This window comes from Myotis lucifugus, unplaced genomic scaffold (assembly GCF_000147115.1).
Source record: "Myotis lucifugus unplaced genomic scaffold, Myoluc2.0 scaffold_473, whole genome shotgun sequence".
In the NCBI taxonomy this organism is placed as follows: domain Eukaryota; kingdom Metazoa; phylum Chordata; class Mammalia; order Chiroptera; family Vespertilionidae; genus Myotis; species Myotis lucifugus.
In genome coordinates this window covers 245,759-265,369 of record NW_005871521.1, presented here as the reverse complement: position 1 = coordinate 265,369, position 19,611 = coordinate 245,759, and the positions used below count along the sequence as shown (strand labels likewise).

The following is a 19,611-nucleotide window of genomic DNA, read 5'->3' as shown; positions in this document are numbered from 1 at the left end:
GAACATCATTAAAGCACAGTGATGAATCACAAAAACAATATGTAATTATATATGTGTTTTCCGATGGTCTTAGGCGACCCCTGTGAAAGGGTCGTTTGACCCCCAAAGGGGTTGCGACCCACAGGTTGAGAACCGCTGTTAAGCCTTAGAAAGTCCCTGTAAACATGTGGACTCTTACCTAACACTGGCCTTCCATTTTAGCAAGGGCTTAAAGTTGATTTTTTTTTTTTTCAAATCACAGTAAGTATTCTGTAATTATTTATCTCAATTGTGATAAATAGTTCAGATTTTTCTTTGACCTAAAACCCAGTTGAAATAAACAGTCCCCAAGTCTCCTGTGCTGGAAGAATAATTTGAATGATTCCTGCTCCTGTCTCTTGTCTAGCAAATTCTTGTTAAGGAGCAAGAGGAAGTTCTAAGACCTTATTAGTATACTAGAGGCCCGGTGCATGAAATTCGTGCACTCAGGAGGGTCCCTCAGCCCAGCCTGCACCCTCTCGAAGTCCAGGAGCCCTTGGGGGATGTCTGACTGCTGCAGAGACGGGAGAGGCTCCCACCACTGCCGCTGCACTCGCCAGCCATGAGCCCAGCTCAGGGCTTCTGGCTGAGTGACACTCCCCCTGTGAAAGCACACTGACCACAAGGGGGCAGCTCCTATGTTGAGCATCTGCCCCCTGGTGGCCAGTGCTCGTCATAGCGGCCGGTTGTTCCACGGTTCGGTCGATTTGCATATTAGCCTTTTATGATATAGGATTAGCTGGTCCAGATGTTGAAATGTGCAACTCCGTACCCAGCTGTGCTGCTCTCTATAGCTGCTTGCCTTTGGGTCCTGCCCAACGCAGTGAATAAGAAAAAGTGCATCATGAGGAAATGAAACTATGTTTTTATAACTTAAGTGAAAATGAGGTTAGGAAAGTAAACATGTTAGGTACATCGATAGAATCTTGTAACTGCTACGGAAGATTTTTGTGCAGGCCAATGAGTTTCTCAGATTTCTTTCTGTCTGTGTCTGAGATTTCTTTCTGTTTGTGTCTGAATGGGGAGCGCAGTTCTCTCCTTGTTTAATCGAAGCAGACTCCCTCCAAGTCCACGTGTTCAGCAAAGGTCAACAGCCTGTGCCAAGTATGTCTGCCCCTGTGGACACGCCACCCCCCGCAGGTGCAGGTGGAACCCAAAACACCGCCACCTGGCACACAGATAGCCACTCACGAAACCCCGATCATGGGTGCAAAAACCATGTTAGAAGTAGGCAGTGTCGTTTGTCATTCCGCCATGAAAAACCGTATAATGCACCCGGGAACCCCATGGACTTCCATCTGGGTGGCCCTCACCAACAGATATATTAATCTCACGCCTACATCTAAGGAGAGGCCCACCATTCTGTTAAAGGGGCCTGGCTCCTTAGAGAATTCCGTTGCAGCCTGGCCAGTGTGGCTCAGTTGGTTGTAGCGTCCGCCCGTACCCCAAAGGGTCCCAGGGTCCTTCCTTCCATCACGTAGGTGACTGTTCGATTTTATACCACCAGATTCAAACTTTAACTTGTCAGCTCCGCTTACAAAGTGCTCGGAGTCTCTTAATACAATCCGATCTTAACCACGTCTTTACCTTCAACTGAAATGTCCTGAATGGCGAAGCGGAGGATGATGGTCCAGATCATGCCCAGCGTCATCTTCACGTTGCCATCCACAATTTCTTTAGAGGAAAGAAAAGCCGACAACAGACTAGTGTTAAAGATAACACAACCAGAACCTGCAGTGTTCCTGTAAGTTATGCTTCCCCTACGTCTTGGCTTCAGAGCTACTGGAAAAAATACATATGGAAAGACCAGCTTATGTTTCCATAGGTGTCGAGCTGTGTCTAGTTAAAAATTCTTAACCAAATGTCTCCTGTTTAAATGAATTTTGAGTTAATACCAAGCACAAGGCTTACCTATGCATAACCACTAAATACAATGCATGAGTTTCCAAAGTTTAAAGACGAGATGAGTTAAAGTTCTAAATATACTTGCGCCCCTTTTTCCTCGGGGGGTACATTCTAAGGACCCAGTGGATGCCTGAAACCGAGGACGGTGCTCACCCCTATATATCCCACCCTTTTCACGTAAGGGATGCACTTTCTCTTTGGCGTATCCGAATTGCCAGCGCCACTACGCTCACGCTTCTGGACCATGACTATGGGTGACTTGAACCCAAGTGGACCCGAGAACCACTGGGCCAAGTGACTGACAGGTGGCGAGCACAGACAGCGTGGAGATGAGGGACGAAAGGATGATTCCCATCCCAGAATGGAGTGGGACAGAGCAAAACTCACCACACTGCTCAGAACGCTGCATACTTTAAAATGTATATATTGTTGCCCAGCTGGCGTGGCTCAGTGGTTGAGCGTCAACCTACAAACCAGGAGGTCAAGGTTCGATTCCCGGTCGGGGCACAGGCCCAGGTTGCGGGCTCGATCCCCAGTGTGGGGAGTGCAGGAGGCAGCCAGTCCATGATTCTCTCTCATCATTGATGTTTCTATCTCCCTCTCCCTTCCTCTCTGAAATCAATACAAATATATTTAAAGAAAATAAAACTGATATGTTGTTCATTTCTGGAATTTTCCATTTGGTATTTTCAGACCATGGTTGACCATGGAAAGTGAAACAGTGGACATGGGGGGACCACTGTAGTGACGTACAGAGAGCACAGGCTCATGGTCAGCCTGGTCCTGCCTCCAGCCCCCGGCTGGCAGGTTCATGGGGCAGGTGTGCATCATGGGGCAGGTTCATGGGGCAGATGTGTATCATGGGGCAGGTTCATGGGGCAGGTGTGCATCATGGGACAGGTGTGCATCATGACAGGCAGGTGTGTCTCGGCTCCTGCCTCACTCACAGGGACCCCTCTCTCCTCCCGAGAATAACGAGGTCACTTCCTTCTGATTGATTGGTTCTCACCCAGCGTTGATGGGATGATACGTTTTCTCACTCCTGTACTCTGAAGAGGATGGCATTACATTTGCCTCTATTCTCTTTATAGAAAGCCCTACAGCAGTGGTTCTCAACCTTCCTGATGCCTCGACCCTTTAATACAGTTCCTCATGTTGTGGGGACCCCCAACCATAAAATTATTTTCTTTGCTACTTCATAACTGTAATGTTGCTACTGTTATGAATCGTCATGTAAATATCTGATATGCAGGATGTATTTTCATTGTTACAAACTGAACATCATTAAAGCATAGTGATTAATCCCAAAAACAATATGTCATTATATATGTGTTTTCCGATGGTCTTAGGCGACCCCTGTGAAAGGGTCGTTCGACCCCCAGGTTGAGAACCGCTGCCCTAGAGCCTGGCCCGCCACTCCGGGCAGCGTCTCTTCTCCTCTCTGTGCTCGGAGCCTGGCGGGGAGCCTGACCCACGCCGGGGTCCAGCGCAGGCCCACAGCCCCCGCGAGGCCCCCGCGGCCGCTCACCTTCCGCCCCGATGGACACCAGCTTCACGCCTTTGCTGGCGATGTAATCCAAGGCTTTGTTCACGTTGGCGATTTTGTGGAAGCGCATTTTTCCCCGGTCGGGCTTGGGCAGCCTCTCCCCTGTGGGATGAAAGCCGGTCAGTGCAGACAGAGAAAGCAGCCCCCGCTGCAGAATCAAAACGCCAGCATTCCGCCTGGCGGGTGGCTCAGTGGGTGAGCCTCGACCTCTGACCCAGGAGGTCAGGGTTCGTTCCTGGTCGGGGCACCGGCCTGGGTTGTGGGCTCCATCCCCAGTAGGGGGCGCGGAGGCAGCCGATCATTGATGTTTCTCTCTCTCTTCCTCTCTGTAATCAATACAAATATATATTTTTTAAAAGCAGAGAGGGCAGCATGGGGGCCGCCATATACGTCATCTTTCCTTCTACTTTGTTACGAGGGGGGTGATATAAGCACTACCCTAACGTGTCAATTGTGAACAGAACACACTCCCTTTTTACATAGAACAACCCCGGCCGACTGCCCCTCCAGAGGCTTTCCTTCCCAACAGCTCCGCGTTCTTGCTCAGCGGGTTCCCAGGGAATGTGTGCTGCAGCCTCTAGGCCCTGGGCCACGCCTGCTCTCACGCAGACGCACGCAGACGTAGACATACGCTCACGCACACACAGACTCACGTACGCAGACTCACGTACGCAGACGCACGTACACGCACACGCACGCCAGACTCACGTACGCAGACGCACGTACACGCACACGCACGCTCACGCAGATGCACGCAGACGTAGACATACGCTCACGCACACGCAGACTCACGCACACGCACGTACGCAGACGCACGTACACGCACACGCACGCGCACGCACGCACACGCACGCTCACGCAGACGCACACGCACGCTCACGCACGCAGACGTAGACATACGCTCACGCAGACGCACGCACGGGCACACGCACGTACGCAGACGCACGCTCACGCACACGCACGTAGACGCACGCACATGCGCTGCGCGGGGTGAGGCACCCACAGACCTGAGATGACTTCCAGCAGCAGCATGAGCTTCAGGCCGTTCCTGAAGTCTTCCTCGATGTTCTCGATCTGGGTGCAAACCCATTTGTAGTAACATCTCACAGGGGCGCGGGCTCAGGGGCACGCGCGCCACGGGGACACGTGCAAACCCATCGGGGACACGTGCAAACCCATTTGTAGTAACATCTCACAGGGGCACACGCTCCAGAGACCTCCACGGGGAACACGTGCAATCAAACCCATTTGCAATAACGTCATACGGGCACGTACTCCACGGGGAACACGTGCGGCTCAGTCGGGCACACGCTCCTGGGGAACACGTGCGGCTCAGCACGGGCACGTACTCCACGGGGAACACGTGCGGCTCGGCACGGGCACACTCCTCACGGGGAACACGTGCGGCTCAGCCGGGCACACTCCTCACGGGGAACACGTGCGGCCTCTCATGCGTGCTGAGGGGGTCTAATGTGGTGCAAGAAATGATTGGAGGCCCAAGGACAAGGTTTTAGTAAAATGTCCTCTTTCGTAGACCCACACCTTTCACTGGGTGCACCAACCTGAGGACCTTTTGCCGTCAGTTTGAAAAGAAACCTGAAAACCTTTTGTATCGTAGGGAACATGAACTAAATCAGGACGCACTTCCACAACAGAAATCAGCCTGCCTGCAAAATGGATGAATAAATCGTGTGTCCACGCTGCTCAGATGTCGTACTTTGGAGCAGAGGTGGGTGGTGTGGTGTAGCAGAAAGGGGAGATGGGGAGGGACCCCTCACCCCTAACCACGAATTACCCCAGAGGAACAACAGTGTTAAGTTAGTAACTAAGCCAGTCGAACCGATTTGCAGCAACATCAATCACTAAAAAATCAATAGCGGCCTTGGCTGGCGGGGCTCAGTGTTGAGTGTCGACCTATGAACCAGGAGGTCACAGTTTCAATTCCCGGTCAGGGCACACGCCCGGGTTGCAGGCTGGAGCCCCAGTGTGGGGCGTGCAGGAGGCAGCCGATCCATGATTCTCTCTCATCATTGATGTTTCTATCTCTCTCTCCCTTCCTCTCTGAAATCAATAAAAATATATATATTTTTTTAAATTAGTAGCAGTGGCAACAAGAACCTCCTGGCACAGACCTGGACTGCAAGACAATTAGGGCCCTGCCCTGAGGGCTCGGGGTGCAGTCAGGTTAACAAGTTTCCCGCGATCTTCAGGGGAGCGGTGGGCGGCATACGAAGTGGCTTCCAAAGTCATTCTGTTTACTTTTCAAGCGTCTTTTAACTTGGCTTCCACTTGGGCACGATTTCCTGCCAGCACCAGATTAGAAACCCTCCTGGCAGCTGCGGGCTAAGAATGCACACTGTCCCCGAGTCTCGCAACAGCTGCTGGGCTCGGGAACAAAGTGCCCGCAGGCCACACGGGGCGGAGGCACACACAGGCCCGGTTAGAGGCGGAACACGAACCTCTCCAAAGCAGGCTGTTCCAGGGACGACCACAAGCGGACAGTTTCCATAAAAATGCTTTTTTTTTTTTCTGGGTAATAAAGAGGATTTTTCAAATCGGACTCAGAGTCCCTTATTGCAAGAAAAATGTGACAGCGTTACATGCAAGGGCCAAAAGAAAATAGAGGCATTTTCTTGGATTTGCAACAATAAAATTCCCCCCTGACAGCCTACTACGCTGATCTTTACTTTCCCTAAAACACAAGCAAATTTTAGGTCTAAACAGGAGAAGGAGTCTAAGAATGAGTAATCCATTTCCTGGGCTCAAAATTCAAGTGGGCCCGGCTGGTGTGGTTCAGTGGGGGAGTGTCAACCTATGAACCTGGAGGTCATGGTTCGATTCCCATCAATAAAAACATCTAAAAAAAGACATGGCGTCAAACAGGAGGTATGTACGTAGGAGAGAGTTGATTCTAAGGATCTTGCATGTGCTGCCATCAATGACCAGATGTCTTGGACGTCCATCTGGGGCCTGAATGTCCCATAACTGTCGTAAACTCCAACCGCCGCAGTGAGCAGCCCTTTCGTTCCCCGCCCACAAATCCCTGCTTCGTCTCCCCAGATCATGCGAGATAGCAGGGCAGGCGACAGCTCCCTTCAGCAATCCCTCAAAATCTGCAGCCTGGCTCTGTGGCCAGCTCCGTGTCGGGTGTGGGCAAGTCAGCTCACCTCCCCTGTAGCGGATCTCTTCCCCAGAGGACTGCACTATTTTTTTTAAATTTGTTTTGTTTTGTTTCAGAGAGGAAGGGAGAGAGAGAGAGAGATAGAAACATCAATGATGAGAGAGAATCATCGATCGGCTGCCTCCTGCACGCCCCCTACTGGGGATTGAGCCCATAACCCAGGCATGTGCCCTTGACCAAGGAATCCAACCCATGACCTCTTGGTTCCTAGGTCAATGCTCGACCACTGAGCCACACCAGCCGGGCTCAATTCTGCCTTCTTCCCCCTCATGCCACCTGCAGAACCCAGCACCCAGCAGGTGCACCTCAATTCACATATACAGAATCGGAGCCCATTCAACTCTAACACACTTCAAGTCTAAATGGTGACAATTTGCATCACAACTTCACAGAAGCATCAACAGGACCAAACTGCTGCTTTTCACTGGGTTCCAGAGAAACGCATAAACACCAATGCCATCGCTCAAAGACAAAGTAAGAAAGAAGGCAGCCTTTCCTGTCGGTTCACCCCAACAAATTCTGCCTGCACGCGGGATTTCAGATCTCTTTCCACCAGTGTCAGGATGCCCAACAATCTCAAATTAAGGGGCATGAAGGACACAAACTTCGCCAGCAGCAGGTGCCCGGGACCCAGTGGCATCAGTATGTATGTGTTAATAGCATCTTATTTGTCAGACTTTCTGGGACAAATCAGAGAGAACATCAATCAGATTTTTTATTTATTTTTTTTAAGTATGTTCTTGTTGATTTTTAGAGAGGAAAGGAGAGGGATACAGGGATAGAAACATCAATCCGCTGCCTCCAAAATGCCCCCTACTGGGATCAAGCCCACAACCCAGTCATATGCCCTGAATGGGAATCAAACCAGTGACCTCTTGGGTCCTGGATCGACACTCAACCACTGAGCAACACTGGCCGGGCCCATCAGATTTTTCAAATTGAAAAAAAAAAAAGATGGAGGAGCTAAAAATCTGCATCTGCTCAAGTTTCAGGCTTTTAAAAAGGATAATTACCATGTCAACCTTAACTACAGAATCCTTAAATGTTCCAAAGGACTCTCGGTTATCTTTTTTTTTTTTTTTTTTTTTTTTTTTTTATTGCTTAAATTATTACAAAGAGTATTACATATGTCTCCCTTTTTTTTTTTTTTCCCCGCCCTTGACAATCCCCCGGCTTCCCCTACCCCCCAGTGTCTTATGTCCATTGGTTATGCTTATATGCATGCATACAAGTCCTTTGGTTGATTTCTTACCCCCCCCCCCCCTCCAGCCCCTCGCCAAAAAAAGCGCAACCTTGTGAAAAAGAAAAGGCAACCCGGCGGCCGAGGGCATCTAAAAATAGGCTGGGGCTCGGGGATGAGACTGTAGGCGAGCAGGTTAAAGACAGCTGGAGGCTGGGCCCTCGCGGGCCTGCTTTCACTCAGAAATGCCAAGCCAGGAATGTTAGGCTCCGACTGCCGGGCTCATGGACCAACGCTGTTTAGTTCCCGAGCTGTTTGGAAAATGTAAAGGAAAGTAAAATTCTGAGGCTGCCTCACAGGAGGAAAAAAAAATGCTTCTTAGGGTTTTTAACAAAGCCAAACGAAGCCCAGACTAACTCTGGTTTAAGGAATGGCCTCTGGATATGTGGCATCTAATCCCTAACTCCCAGAAGGGGTGGAGCAGATTGAAGCTGTGGGTTTTGGAAAGTGGAAATGGCTAATGAGGATATGTGTGTGTGTGTGTGTGTGTGTGTATTCTATAATAATAAAAGGGTAATATGCTAATTAGACCGGATGTCTTTCCGGACGACCTTCCGGACGAAGCTGGGGCTGCAAGGAAAGCCCGGGTCCTGGGTGCAAGAGGGAAGCCGGTGCTGGCAGCTGGGGGAAGGACTACTCTTGCACAAATTTCATGCATCGGGCCTCTACTAGATAGATAGATAGATAGATAGATAGATAAATTTTTATTTATTTCAGAGAGGAAGGGAAAGGGGGAGAGAGAGAAACATCAATGATGAGAGAGAATCATGGATTGGCTGCCTCCTGCACGCCTCCTACTGGGGATTGAGCCCTGACTGGGAACCGAACCGTGTCCTCCTGGTTCATAGGTTGACACTCAACCCCTGAGCCACACCAGCTGGGCCCACTGGAATTTTGAACTAAGGAAATGTATTATCCATGTCTGTTTTTTATATTTATATGTCATGATTTTACCTTAAAGAACTGTCTCCCCCCTTCCCACTCCCCAAGATAACTCACTTTATTAAGCACTCAGGCAGGAGTGCAGATGAGAGAGAGACATGGCACAGGTTTAGAGTCCTTTTTCCAAAAAGAGGCCCAAGATCCAAATAATCTAAAGTATTTACTATTCCAGTCTAATTTTGTCGATTTTGATGAAGACACATAGGAATTGGTACACGAGAATGATGCACAGAACTAGCTGGAGTCTATCGCTAGTGGGTCTTAAATTACAGTATGCCCTCTCGTCCTGTGGAAATGACAACTGTCTTCGGTCTCGGCTTACTGCATTCCTTCTCCATGGCAAACGCTTCGTCTAAGATCCCACATGTGTCCCCATGTTCCCTCTCGCATGGGTCTCCATAAATAATACTGCGTTTGGGTTGAATTATTTGGAATTGCTCGCGGCTTCATAAAGATCCTACATTGATCTAGAAGCTAGTGTACTGCCATCTGTTCATGTCCTCCCTGCTCAAGAAAATATTCTACAATCATTTCATTACCACTCTCAGGAGTCCTTATTACTCATCCTCCTAAATTTTTTTAAAATATATTTTTATTTATTTCAGAGAGAAAGGGAGAGGGAGAGAGAGAGAAACATCAGTGATGAGAGAGAATCATGGATCGGCTGCCTCCTGCACGCCCCCTTCTGGGGATCGAGTCTGCAACCCGGGCATGTGCCCTGACCGGGAATTGAACCATGACCTCCTGGTTCATAAGTTGACTCTCAACCACCAAGCCACGCAGGCCGGGCTCATCCTCCTAAATCTTTCTTTTCAGCTGCAATTACTCCTCCTGACATCTCTGTAACCCTCGGGGTAGACATCGGACATTTCTCTGAGCCACTGACATCCCAGGCTAGTTTGCAATTCAGGCGGTCTCTACATTAATTCCAAGGGGTGTTCTGAAATTCTTGAAACAAAATCTTAATTATAAAAAATATGTATAACAGCCTGGCCGGTGTGGCTCAGTGGTTGAGCGTTGACCTATGAACCAGGAGGTCACGGTTCGATTCCCGGTCAGGGCACATGCCCGGGTTGCAGGCTCCATCCCCAGTGTGGGGCACACAGGAGGTAGCCAATCAATCATTCTCGATCATCATTGATGTTTCTCTCTCTCTCTCTCTCTCTCTCTCCCTCCCTCCATCCCTCTCTCTATTTCTTTCTCCCCCCTCCCCCCTTTCCTCTGTGAAATCAATAAAAATATATATTTTTTAAAAAGATAACAGCATTCTCTCTTCTAAAGAATAGTTCATGATCTTGATGAAACTCTCCATTTTAACTGTTAAATGGAAAAAAAAGAGTTAAGATTAGAAATAGGCAGATTCTTCGCAAACTGTTTTAAGGCTGGAAGCACATGTTAAACTAACCAATCACGCATCTTCAGAATCACAGTCGAAGTCATTTTTGCTCTAAAAGGTAAAAAATAAAATAAAATAATGGGAAGCTCAAGGGCCACAGGAAAGCCGTTGGAGCCTGATCCTCTGAGCTCGGCGGCACCCTGCGGCCGGGCGCCCGACGGAGCCACGGGCCAGGCGCTCCGTGGGGTCACAGCTGCCTCCCCCACGCTGGCAACCGGCGTGGAGAATTCCTGTGAGGACTCTCTGGTAAGCAAGCCTTTAAGCCTCCCCGCAAACAGCCGTGCATTCGACTGAGCCTGAGCCGCGCTTCCCAAAATAACCTGTTCCCTTGGAGCCCCAGTGCTTATGTGCACGCAGTGGTTCTGTGACAGGCAGGCCCAACTGTGGCTCTGTGTTTTTTTTTTAATATATTTTTATTGATTTCAGAGAGGAAGGGAGAGGAAGAGAGAGATAGAAACATCAATGATGGGAGAGAATCATTGATCGGCTGCCTCCTGCACACCCCCCACTGGGGATCGAGCCCGCAACCCAGGCACGTGCCCTGACTGGGAATCGAACCTGGGACCCTTCAGTCCGCAGGCCGACGCTCTATCCACTGTGTGGCTCCGTTTTAGGCAGTGGCAACATTCATTGGGCTTTCATCAGTCTCTTCTTTTAAAAAAAAATTTTATTGTTTTATTTTATTGATTTCAGAGAGGAAGAGAGAGGGAGAGAAAGATAGAAACATTAATGATGAGAGAGAATCATGGATTGGCTGCCTCCTGCACGCCCCAGACTGGGGATGGAACCTGCAACCCAGGCATGTGCCCTGACCGGGAATGGAACCGTGACCTCCTGGTTCCTAGGTCGACGCTCAACCACTGAGCCACACCAGCTGGGCTCATCATTCTCTTCTTGAGGATGAAATCAAGTTTAAAGAAAGGCACATTGATGTCTCCCCGGCCTCAGTCCAGCCCAGGCCCGCAACCGGGGAAGCCGCTAGTACTACACAGACGGTAAAATAAGTATTCTTTAATTCAGGTTCATCATCCTGTTACTATTTTCAGGGACCCAAATACATGGCTGCTACACAGAGGGATTAAGCATCATTAACAACAAAACAGCTCTCAGCTCCACGCCCCTTTCCCCACCCCCGTGTTGTGGGCAGAGACACAGTTCTTTTTTCTTTTTTTAAATCCTCACCCGAGGATATTTTCCCATTGATTTTTAGGGAGAGTGGAAGAGAGAGGGAAAGACAGAGAGAAACATGGGTGTGAGAGAAACACAGCGATTGGTTGCCTCCTGCACGAGCCCCAACCAGGGTCCCGGCCGGGAAGGAGCCTGAAACCAAGGTAAGTGCCCTTGACCAGAATCAAACCCGGGACCCTTTGGTCCATAGGCCAACGCTCTATCCACTGAGCCAAACTGGCTAGGGTCAGAGCACACAGTTCTAAGCCAGCAACAGCCCCCCAGCAGGTGCGTCTACAGGTGTCCTGGACATATGGGAAGAGCTCTGGGTGACAGAAGGATTTGTACAATCAGGGAAGCCGGGCCTTGGCAAAGCTCCTACCTACTCACACAGGAGGGTCCCAGACTGAGATCTCCTCCATCAAACTCTTCCCGGGGCTCATGCTGAATGAGACTGTTGACAAAAATATATACTAAAGTGTTCGTATCCTGAGCCATTTCAGACGATTATATATTACTAGAGGCCCGGTGCACAAAATTTGTGCATGGGTAGGGTCCCTAGGCCTGGCCGGCGATCAGGGCCGATCTGTGGGGCGATCAGGGGGGCCCCTGCTGGCACGCACCTTGGCTGGCCTGGGGCCTGGGGGCTGGGGGCAGCTCCTGCATTGAGCATCTGCCCCCTGGTGGTCAGTGCACGTCATGGCGACCGGTCCTTCTGCCAGTGGTTCCGCCATTTGGTCGATTTGCATATTAGGCTTTTATTATACAGGACAGTATAAAACCCATAAATATATGCTTCTATATTGTAGCATAAAGTGACCTGGTAGGCAATGTGGCAAGACATCAACACTACTTTTTTCTAGGATCTGCATTTCCTTTTTTTTTTCTTTTTTTAAAATACATTTTATTGATTTTCTACAGAGAGGAAGGGAGAGGGACAGAGAGCCAGAAACATCCATGAGAGAGAAACATCCATCAGCTGCCTCCTGCACACCCCCCACTGGGGACGTGCCCACAACCAAGGCACATGCCCTTGACCGGAATCGAACCCGGGACTCCTCAGTCCACAGGCTGATGCTCCAGCCACTGAGCCAAACCGGTCAGGGCGGATCTGCATGTTCTATAGTGAACACCTATGACTTCTGCGATCATTTCAAAACATGTCTGTAGACAGTAACTGGGAAGCGTGCATACAATTTGTGAGCCCAGGTTCTTTGCTCTTCCCTGGTCATCTGTGACAAGAAGGGACTCCAGCTCCCCACTCAAAGTAGGAAAAGCAATGGTCACAGGAGCAAAGAGAGGACCAGACCTGTGACCTGGAGGAGGTCACGGGGTCAATTATCAGATCAGTGTGCAGGAGGAGAGAGTACATCCCGTCAGGGCCGACTTCACACGTGGGCAGAGGGAGCTAAACCATCCACATTCACAGGGTGCTAAGGGCGTCCCTCCCGCTTTCTTAGAAGTGCTTTCTTCCCACAATTCTTCTTCTCCTGTTGTGCCTGACATCCTGGAGTTAGCTATGCCTTCCGGTGGAGGCATAACTTATCTCAGGAGCTAACAGATACCCCATATTCCACGGGGCCAAGACCCCGGGGTCCTGTTCCAGCCAGTAAACCCATTCAAACCCCACCTTCAGGCTGGCGGGCGAGTGCCAATGGAACAGCCGGCGGGTATTTCTCCAGGAAGAAAAGCAAAGACATCCCGACAGCTCAGGGGCTCCAAGTCATCCACTAGAGACATGTTGCACCCGGCCGGTGTGGCTCCGTGGTACAGCATCGACCTATGAACCAGGAGGTCATAGTTCAATTCCTGCCCGGGTTGTGGGCTGGATCCCTGGTGTGGGATGTGCAGGAGGCAGCCGATCAATGGTTCTCTCTCATCATTGATGTTTCTCTCTCTCCCTCTCCCTTCCTCTCAAAAAAAATAGGTGAAACTATCCCTAGTTTCTGATCTAGAAAACTGTGGGGAGGGAAGGAGCATGTGTGTGTGTGTGTGTGTGTGTGGACTCACACAGATACGTGTGTGTGCAAAACATGTTCCCCCACGTCTGTAGAGAGGCCAACCTCTTGTCCTATGATGCTCCTTCCTTTGAGATGCGCCGAGCACCGCAGCCAGCCCACTGCACCCTCCTCTCTGCTCTCTGTTCTTTCCGGAGGAATCAGTGCTGTTCCCAGGGAGACGGGGACAGTCCAGACTGTGCTCCAGCGTTCTCCGCGTCAACTCCTCTGCTCAGCGCGGCAGCTCCCACCCACTCCAGCTCCCGTTTCTGTAGGTGTCCCAGCTGCGCCACGGCGGTGCCTTCTCACAGTTCCTGAAGCTGCATGCGCGAAGTTTCCAGCTAAGGGTTCTATTCCTCCCTCACCCCACACGCAAGGAACATCTCACTTGGGGTTCGAGTTCCTTCCTTGCTAAACGAGGCCTAGGGGTAGGGCAGTCCCCAGAGGAAGGTGACAGACACAGGGCGACTCTCCGTCCTGGGACTCCTGCACCTGTGACGGCCATAGCAAGCCTCCACCTGCCTGCCCATCCATACCTGCCTCTAGACCAGCGGTTCTCAACCTGTGGGTCGCGACCCCTTTGGCGGTCGAACGACCCTTTCACAGGGGTCGCCTAAGACCATCCTGCATATCAGATATTTACATGACGATTCATCACAGTAGCAACATGACAGTCATGAAGTAGCAACGAAAATAATTTTATGGTTGGGTCACCACATGAGGAACTGTATTTAAAGGGCCAGAAGGTTGAGAACCGCTGCTCTAGATATTGAAGGCCACCTGAGACCCCAGCCCTCCTTCACGCCATGGCATGTGGACACAAGACGTGCCCCTCAGCACTACAGGTCACTGCCCTGCACCTGATAACACACCATGTAAATACCTAGCTCTCTCCGGGCCAGTGTGGCTCAGTGGTTGAGCATCGACCTAGGAACCAGGGGGTCACAGTTCGATTCCTGGTCAGAGCACATGCCCGGGTTGTGGTCTCGATCCCCAGTGGGGGACGTGCAGAAGGCAGCCCATCAATGATTCTCTTCATCATTGATGTTTCTCTCTCTCTCTCTCTCCTTTCCTCTCTGAAATCAATAAAATACAATTTAAAAATAATACCTAGCTCTCCATCCGGACACTGTCTCCGTTGCGCCAACAGTCCCTCCGCATTAGCTGTCTTTACTTGTCAATGCCGCTGTCTTGAGCTTGAAGTCCAGGCGCTCGAAGGGTGAGATCATATCTGCTTAATTGGGTTTATACCACCGCCTGCCCGGGAACAACACCGGCTTATTTAATACGTTTCCTAATCCCTCCTGATCACTCTCAAATGGGTGACTTCCTCACGGCTGCCTCCATCGCCTCTGGCCGGTGTGCTCGGGGGCCCCCAGCAGGGGCCCTCACCCGCTCCGATCTCTTCTGCAAACGATACGGGCACCACAGGGACGGGCTCTTCGGGGCTCAAAACCTGCTCGGACAGTGAGGCCCACGCTCGCTCCGCCATCCCCGACCCCTACATCCTGGCCCAGTTACCCATCCATTTTCTCTCAAACTTGAAGCTGCATCTTTTTTTTCTTTTTTTAATGTATTTTTATTGATTTCGGAGAGGAAGAGAGAGGGAGAGAGAGAGAGAAAAACATCAATGATGAGAGAGAATCATGGATCGGCTGCCTCCCGCACACCCTCTACTGGGGATCGAGCCGGCAACCTGGGCATGTGCCCTGACTGGGAATCGAACCGTGACCTCCTGGTTCATAGGTCAATGTTCAACCACTGAGCCACGCCGGCTGGGCTGAAGCTGCATCTTTAGCTTCAGTGGAGCCTATCTCCTCTTCACACCCCTCCACCGCACCCCTCCGTCACATCTTGAGTAGCAGACACATCCAGACACAGCTGCTGCCCTCATCCCTGTGGGTGGGTGAGGGGGTCCCGTGAAATAATGGATGTGAGGTCAGGGTGCTCTGAGCATGCTGACTGGTTACATAAACACATTACTGCCCTGGCTGGCTTGGCTCAGGGGCTAGAGCGTCGGCCTTCGGACTGAAGGGTCCCAGGTTCAATTCCAGTCAAGGGCACATGCCCAGGTTGTGGGCTCGATCCCCAGTAGGGGGCGTGCAGGAGGCAGCCGATCGATGATTCTCTCATCATGGATGTTTCTATCTCTCTCTCCCTCTTCCTTCCTCTCTGAAATCAATACAAATATATGTTTAAACTGTGAGCATGCAGAACTTCAGTGTCTTTAGGAATAATGGAAGCCGATCGGAAGTCTGAATGTGGACCCCAGGAAGGACTCCCATGCTTCCTACAGCTGCCAGCGGCGTTGACCCATCCTCTAGCCGACCACACACTAAGACTGCAAGGCCCCTTATGTACGGAAACACGAGGCACTTCCTTAAAAGGTCTGCGCCAGCCTCGCAGCGGGGACAGCGCCCTGCGTGGGGAGATAGCGCACATACTCGGCATTGCTGTCCTGACCAGTCACCTCGGGGTCGGGCTTCGGAGCGATGAGGGGCTGAATGTGGTCCTCAGGCTCCAGGGCAAGCTTTTCATTCTACACCAGCGGTTCTCAACCTTCCTCATGCCGCGACCCCTTAATACAGTTCCTCATGTTGCGGTGACCCCCAATTTCATGGTTACAAATTGAACATCATTAAAGCATAGTGATTCATCACAAACACAATATGTCATTATAGATGTGTTTTCCGATGGTCTTAGGCGACCCCTGTGAAAGGGTCGTTCGACCCCCAAAGGGGTCGCGACCCACAGGTTGAGAACCGCTGTAAACACAGAAGCTCTGGAAGTTTCTAAAGTCCCATGCAAAGAGCCTACGTTATGTGAATACAAATATTCCTACCCCTGTTTGCTAAACAGCCCTGAGAGAGAAGTGGGGGGGGGGGGCGCTTGGAAAGGCCTGTACGTTCCCATGACAAATGCAACATCGTCCGCATTTCCCACTTTTGCAAAAAGGATCCCACTTCTTCAAAAAGTTGAAAACAATGACCAGAGGACCCAGAAATTTCACTTCTGGGTGTGAAACCAACAAAATTGAAAGCAGAGTCATAAAGAGATGTCTGCACACCCACGTTCACAACCGCGTTATTTATTCAGGACAGCCCAAGAATGGAAGCAACCCAGGCGCCCCTCGACGGACGAAAGGATAAACAGAATGTGGTCTCTCCATACCATGGAATAGGATTAAACAGGAAGGAGATTCTAACACACGCTACTACGTGGGTGAACGTGAAAAACATTCTGCTCAGTAAAGTAAGCCAGTCACAACAGGTTAAGTACTGCAAGGCCCCGCCTTCAGGGCGCACCTGGAGGGGCTAATTCATAGCCCCAGGAGGTGCCATGGCGGCTGCCAGAGCTGGGAGAGGGGAGCATGGAAAGCTATGGGCTCTTGGGTACACAGAGTTGCGTTTAGCAAAATAAAACCAGTTTAGGAAGTGGTTACACAACAAAGTGAATGTACTTAATCCAAGTGAACTGTGCACTTGCAAATGGTTAAGATGATAAATTTTGTTATATGAATTTACTAGAATTTAAAAAAAAAATCTCTTGCCAGTGTGGCTTGGTCATTGAGCATTGACCTATGAACCAGGAAGTTATGGTTCAATTCCCAGGTCAGGGCACAGGCCCGGGTTTCAGGCACTATCCCCAGTGTGGGGCGTGCAGGAGGCACTGATCCATGATTCTCTCTCATCATGGATGTCTCTCTCTCTCTCCCTCTCCCTTCTTCTCTGTAATCAATCAATAAATATATATATGTATATATATATATATATTTTTTTTTTAGTTTCTTATTTAAAAAAAAAACACAGCACTACACTTTTACTAAGTCCTTCCTCAGCGAGGGTGGCCACAGCCTGAGACTCTGCACTTGGCTATAATTAGGCGCCGCGTTCGTCCTAACCCTGCGGACGTCATCATGTGCTACCAGCATCTGTTGACAGATCTCATACCCGGCATATCACTGAAATGGCAAGTGTGGAGAAGGTGGCCCACAATAGAAGCAAAGGCATTCACCCTCGCCCTGTTCCAGCAGCGTGTCTCATCGGACAGAAATAGAGGCCGGGCTTGGCTGCACGGCCCGAGCGGGTCCATATTATCTCCGGGACCCGAGTCGTTTATACCAAAAGTGGAAGCAGAGGTCCTTCCGGAGCTGCTCAGGCCTGTGTGTTTCCTCCCAGTGTCTACAACACTCAGCCTATCTTACGAAACAAAATAAATTCTCATTTTTGAACGTTTTAGCATGACCTGGAATCGGGATCAGAAAGTATAATCATCTCTTAATAATATACTTCAAGTGCTAGACGATTATAATAGTAACACAGGAAACCAACACCTAAAAAAAATTGCAAAGCCATTATATCCAAAAATATTGTGAATACATTTAAAAAAATTAAATATGGCAGAAGACTTATGTCGATATTTGGGAACGGACATTAGCTCTATTCTATGACTGTACCATACTTTAAAAACCAACAGAAGCCACTGTGATGAGTCTATTCTAAAAAGTGATGGGCAAATGACCACATGACCCACACTATCTGTCCAATTCCTTAGCTATTATACTGGACAAAGCAATCTTTGAAACAAAGACAGAAGTTTTTTTTAACCCATGAAAAATGTAACAATCAAAATTGTAAGAAAAATTTTTTTAAAAGAACACTCACTGCTAGGAATCAAAGTCACTTTTTCACATCTTGCTGATCGGTGATGCATCAGCTCGTCCAAATGACACATTAATAATCCTCAGCCCACACATCTCCCTCGCAATAAGTCATGAAAGACCGTGGAAGGTTTGAGATTTTCATTTTTCCTTTATAGATCCAACTTCTAGTTAGGACTTCCATTCTCTGGTTTCCAAGAAGGTAGGGATGGTTGGAAGTCTTAGGAACTAAGGTGGGAAATGAAATGTAGCTAAATTCAAGCTTTAAAACAATAATAATAATAATAATAATAATAATAATGGTATTTTAAGAGAGACGGTGGACAATAAAACAGAAATCCTGCTTGGTTATTTAATAATTATCCAAATATGAGATCTCTCTCCTTCCAGCTAACATTCGGTTGGGAGGGAAGGACGGGATGTGTCTTCCAATCCTATACTGATTCGCGTGAACTACCGTGTGATCACGCACAGTGTCGGCCGTGGAGGTTCCCATGCACACACTTCCATGCACACATGTGGTCAACAAAGGTCATCCACTTAGCAACAGGACCTAAGAAGGGAAATCCACGTTGCTCCACCCGCTCCCTCCACCCACCCTCCCCTCCACCCGCCAAGTAGGGGGAAGCACAGGGCGCCTGGGTTAGCAGGTCTGCGCTGGCAGCAGGAGGGGGATTATCTTCCTGGTGAGCATCCCTGCTTGTCCCAGCCAAGGGATCAGGAAGAAACCCTGAAGAGTGGAATGTTCCACTGGGCCCCGGGGAGTGCCAACCGGGGTGGCATGGGGCGCTGAGGGCTGGCTCGGCCCCTGGCCCGGGCACTGACCTCAGGGACCCATAAATAGCGTGTGAATCATCATGGCGTTATCGTGAATGTCCAGGGTTCGGGCAGCACCCCCTCGAAGGAGCCCGGGACACTCGGGAAAGGGTTTTCAGTGGCTGTTGGGGGGCAGCCCTGGGAGCACAGCGGGGCCAGGAGGCGGAACTCGGGGGCCAAGGTCACGGGCTCAGGGTCTGGTCTGATGGGAGTCGGACAGAACCATTGAACACCGCTCGCTTTGTCCTCTCGTGTCACTCACACGCGCGCGCACAGGACACCTGGCTTCATGCCTGTCCCCGGACGTGCCCCCTCTCACCCGGCGCCTGGCCGCGAGGACCCGGACAGCTCGTCCCACGGCCGGCGCCCGAGGGCACGAACACGGCACGTGGGGGACAGACCGTGGGGGACACGGACACGCGGGGGGACACGGCACGCCGGCTGACCTTCCTCTGCTGCTTCTCCCAGGCGGGGTCCAGCAGCAGGTCGCGGTCCCACTCCTCCTCCTGGATCATGTACTCGTCCTCATCGTACACGTAGTTGTACTGCACGCCGGGCTCGATCTGGTTCATGGCGCTGGGTGTCGGGGGCTGCGGGCGGACTTGGACTAACAGGCGGCGGCGGAGGCGCTGAGACTCGGTGGGCGCGGGCGGTGGCGCGGCGGCTCGAGGAGGCGGACGGACGGGCGCTGGGTCTGGCGAAGCACCTGCTCCGCGGCCAGCGGCTCAGCACCGCTTAATACC

General features: G+C 50.5%; 1 protein-coding gene across 1 annotated transcript in view; it reads right to left on the bottom strand.

Moving 5' to 3' along the window:
- The window catches only part of LOC102433314 (alpha-actinin-2), a 43,351-nt gene extending 23,791 nt beyond the window's left edge, over positions 1-19,560 (bottom strand). The window contains exons 1-4 of the mRNA XM_023744550.1: positions 19,270-19,560; positions 4,477-4,543; positions 3,452-3,571; positions 1,606-1,692 (exon numbers count right to left, since the gene is read on the bottom strand). Of these exons, the coding sequence (XP_023600318.1) occupies positions 1,606-1,692; positions 3,452-3,571; positions 4,477-4,543; positions 19,270-19,440 (445 nt within the window). The 5' untranslated portion in view covers positions 19,441-19,560. The remainder of the gene's footprint in view (positions 1-1,605; positions 1,693-3,451; positions 3,572-4,476; positions 4,544-19,269) is intronic.
- Positions 19,561-19,611: the final 51 nt, after the last annotated feature.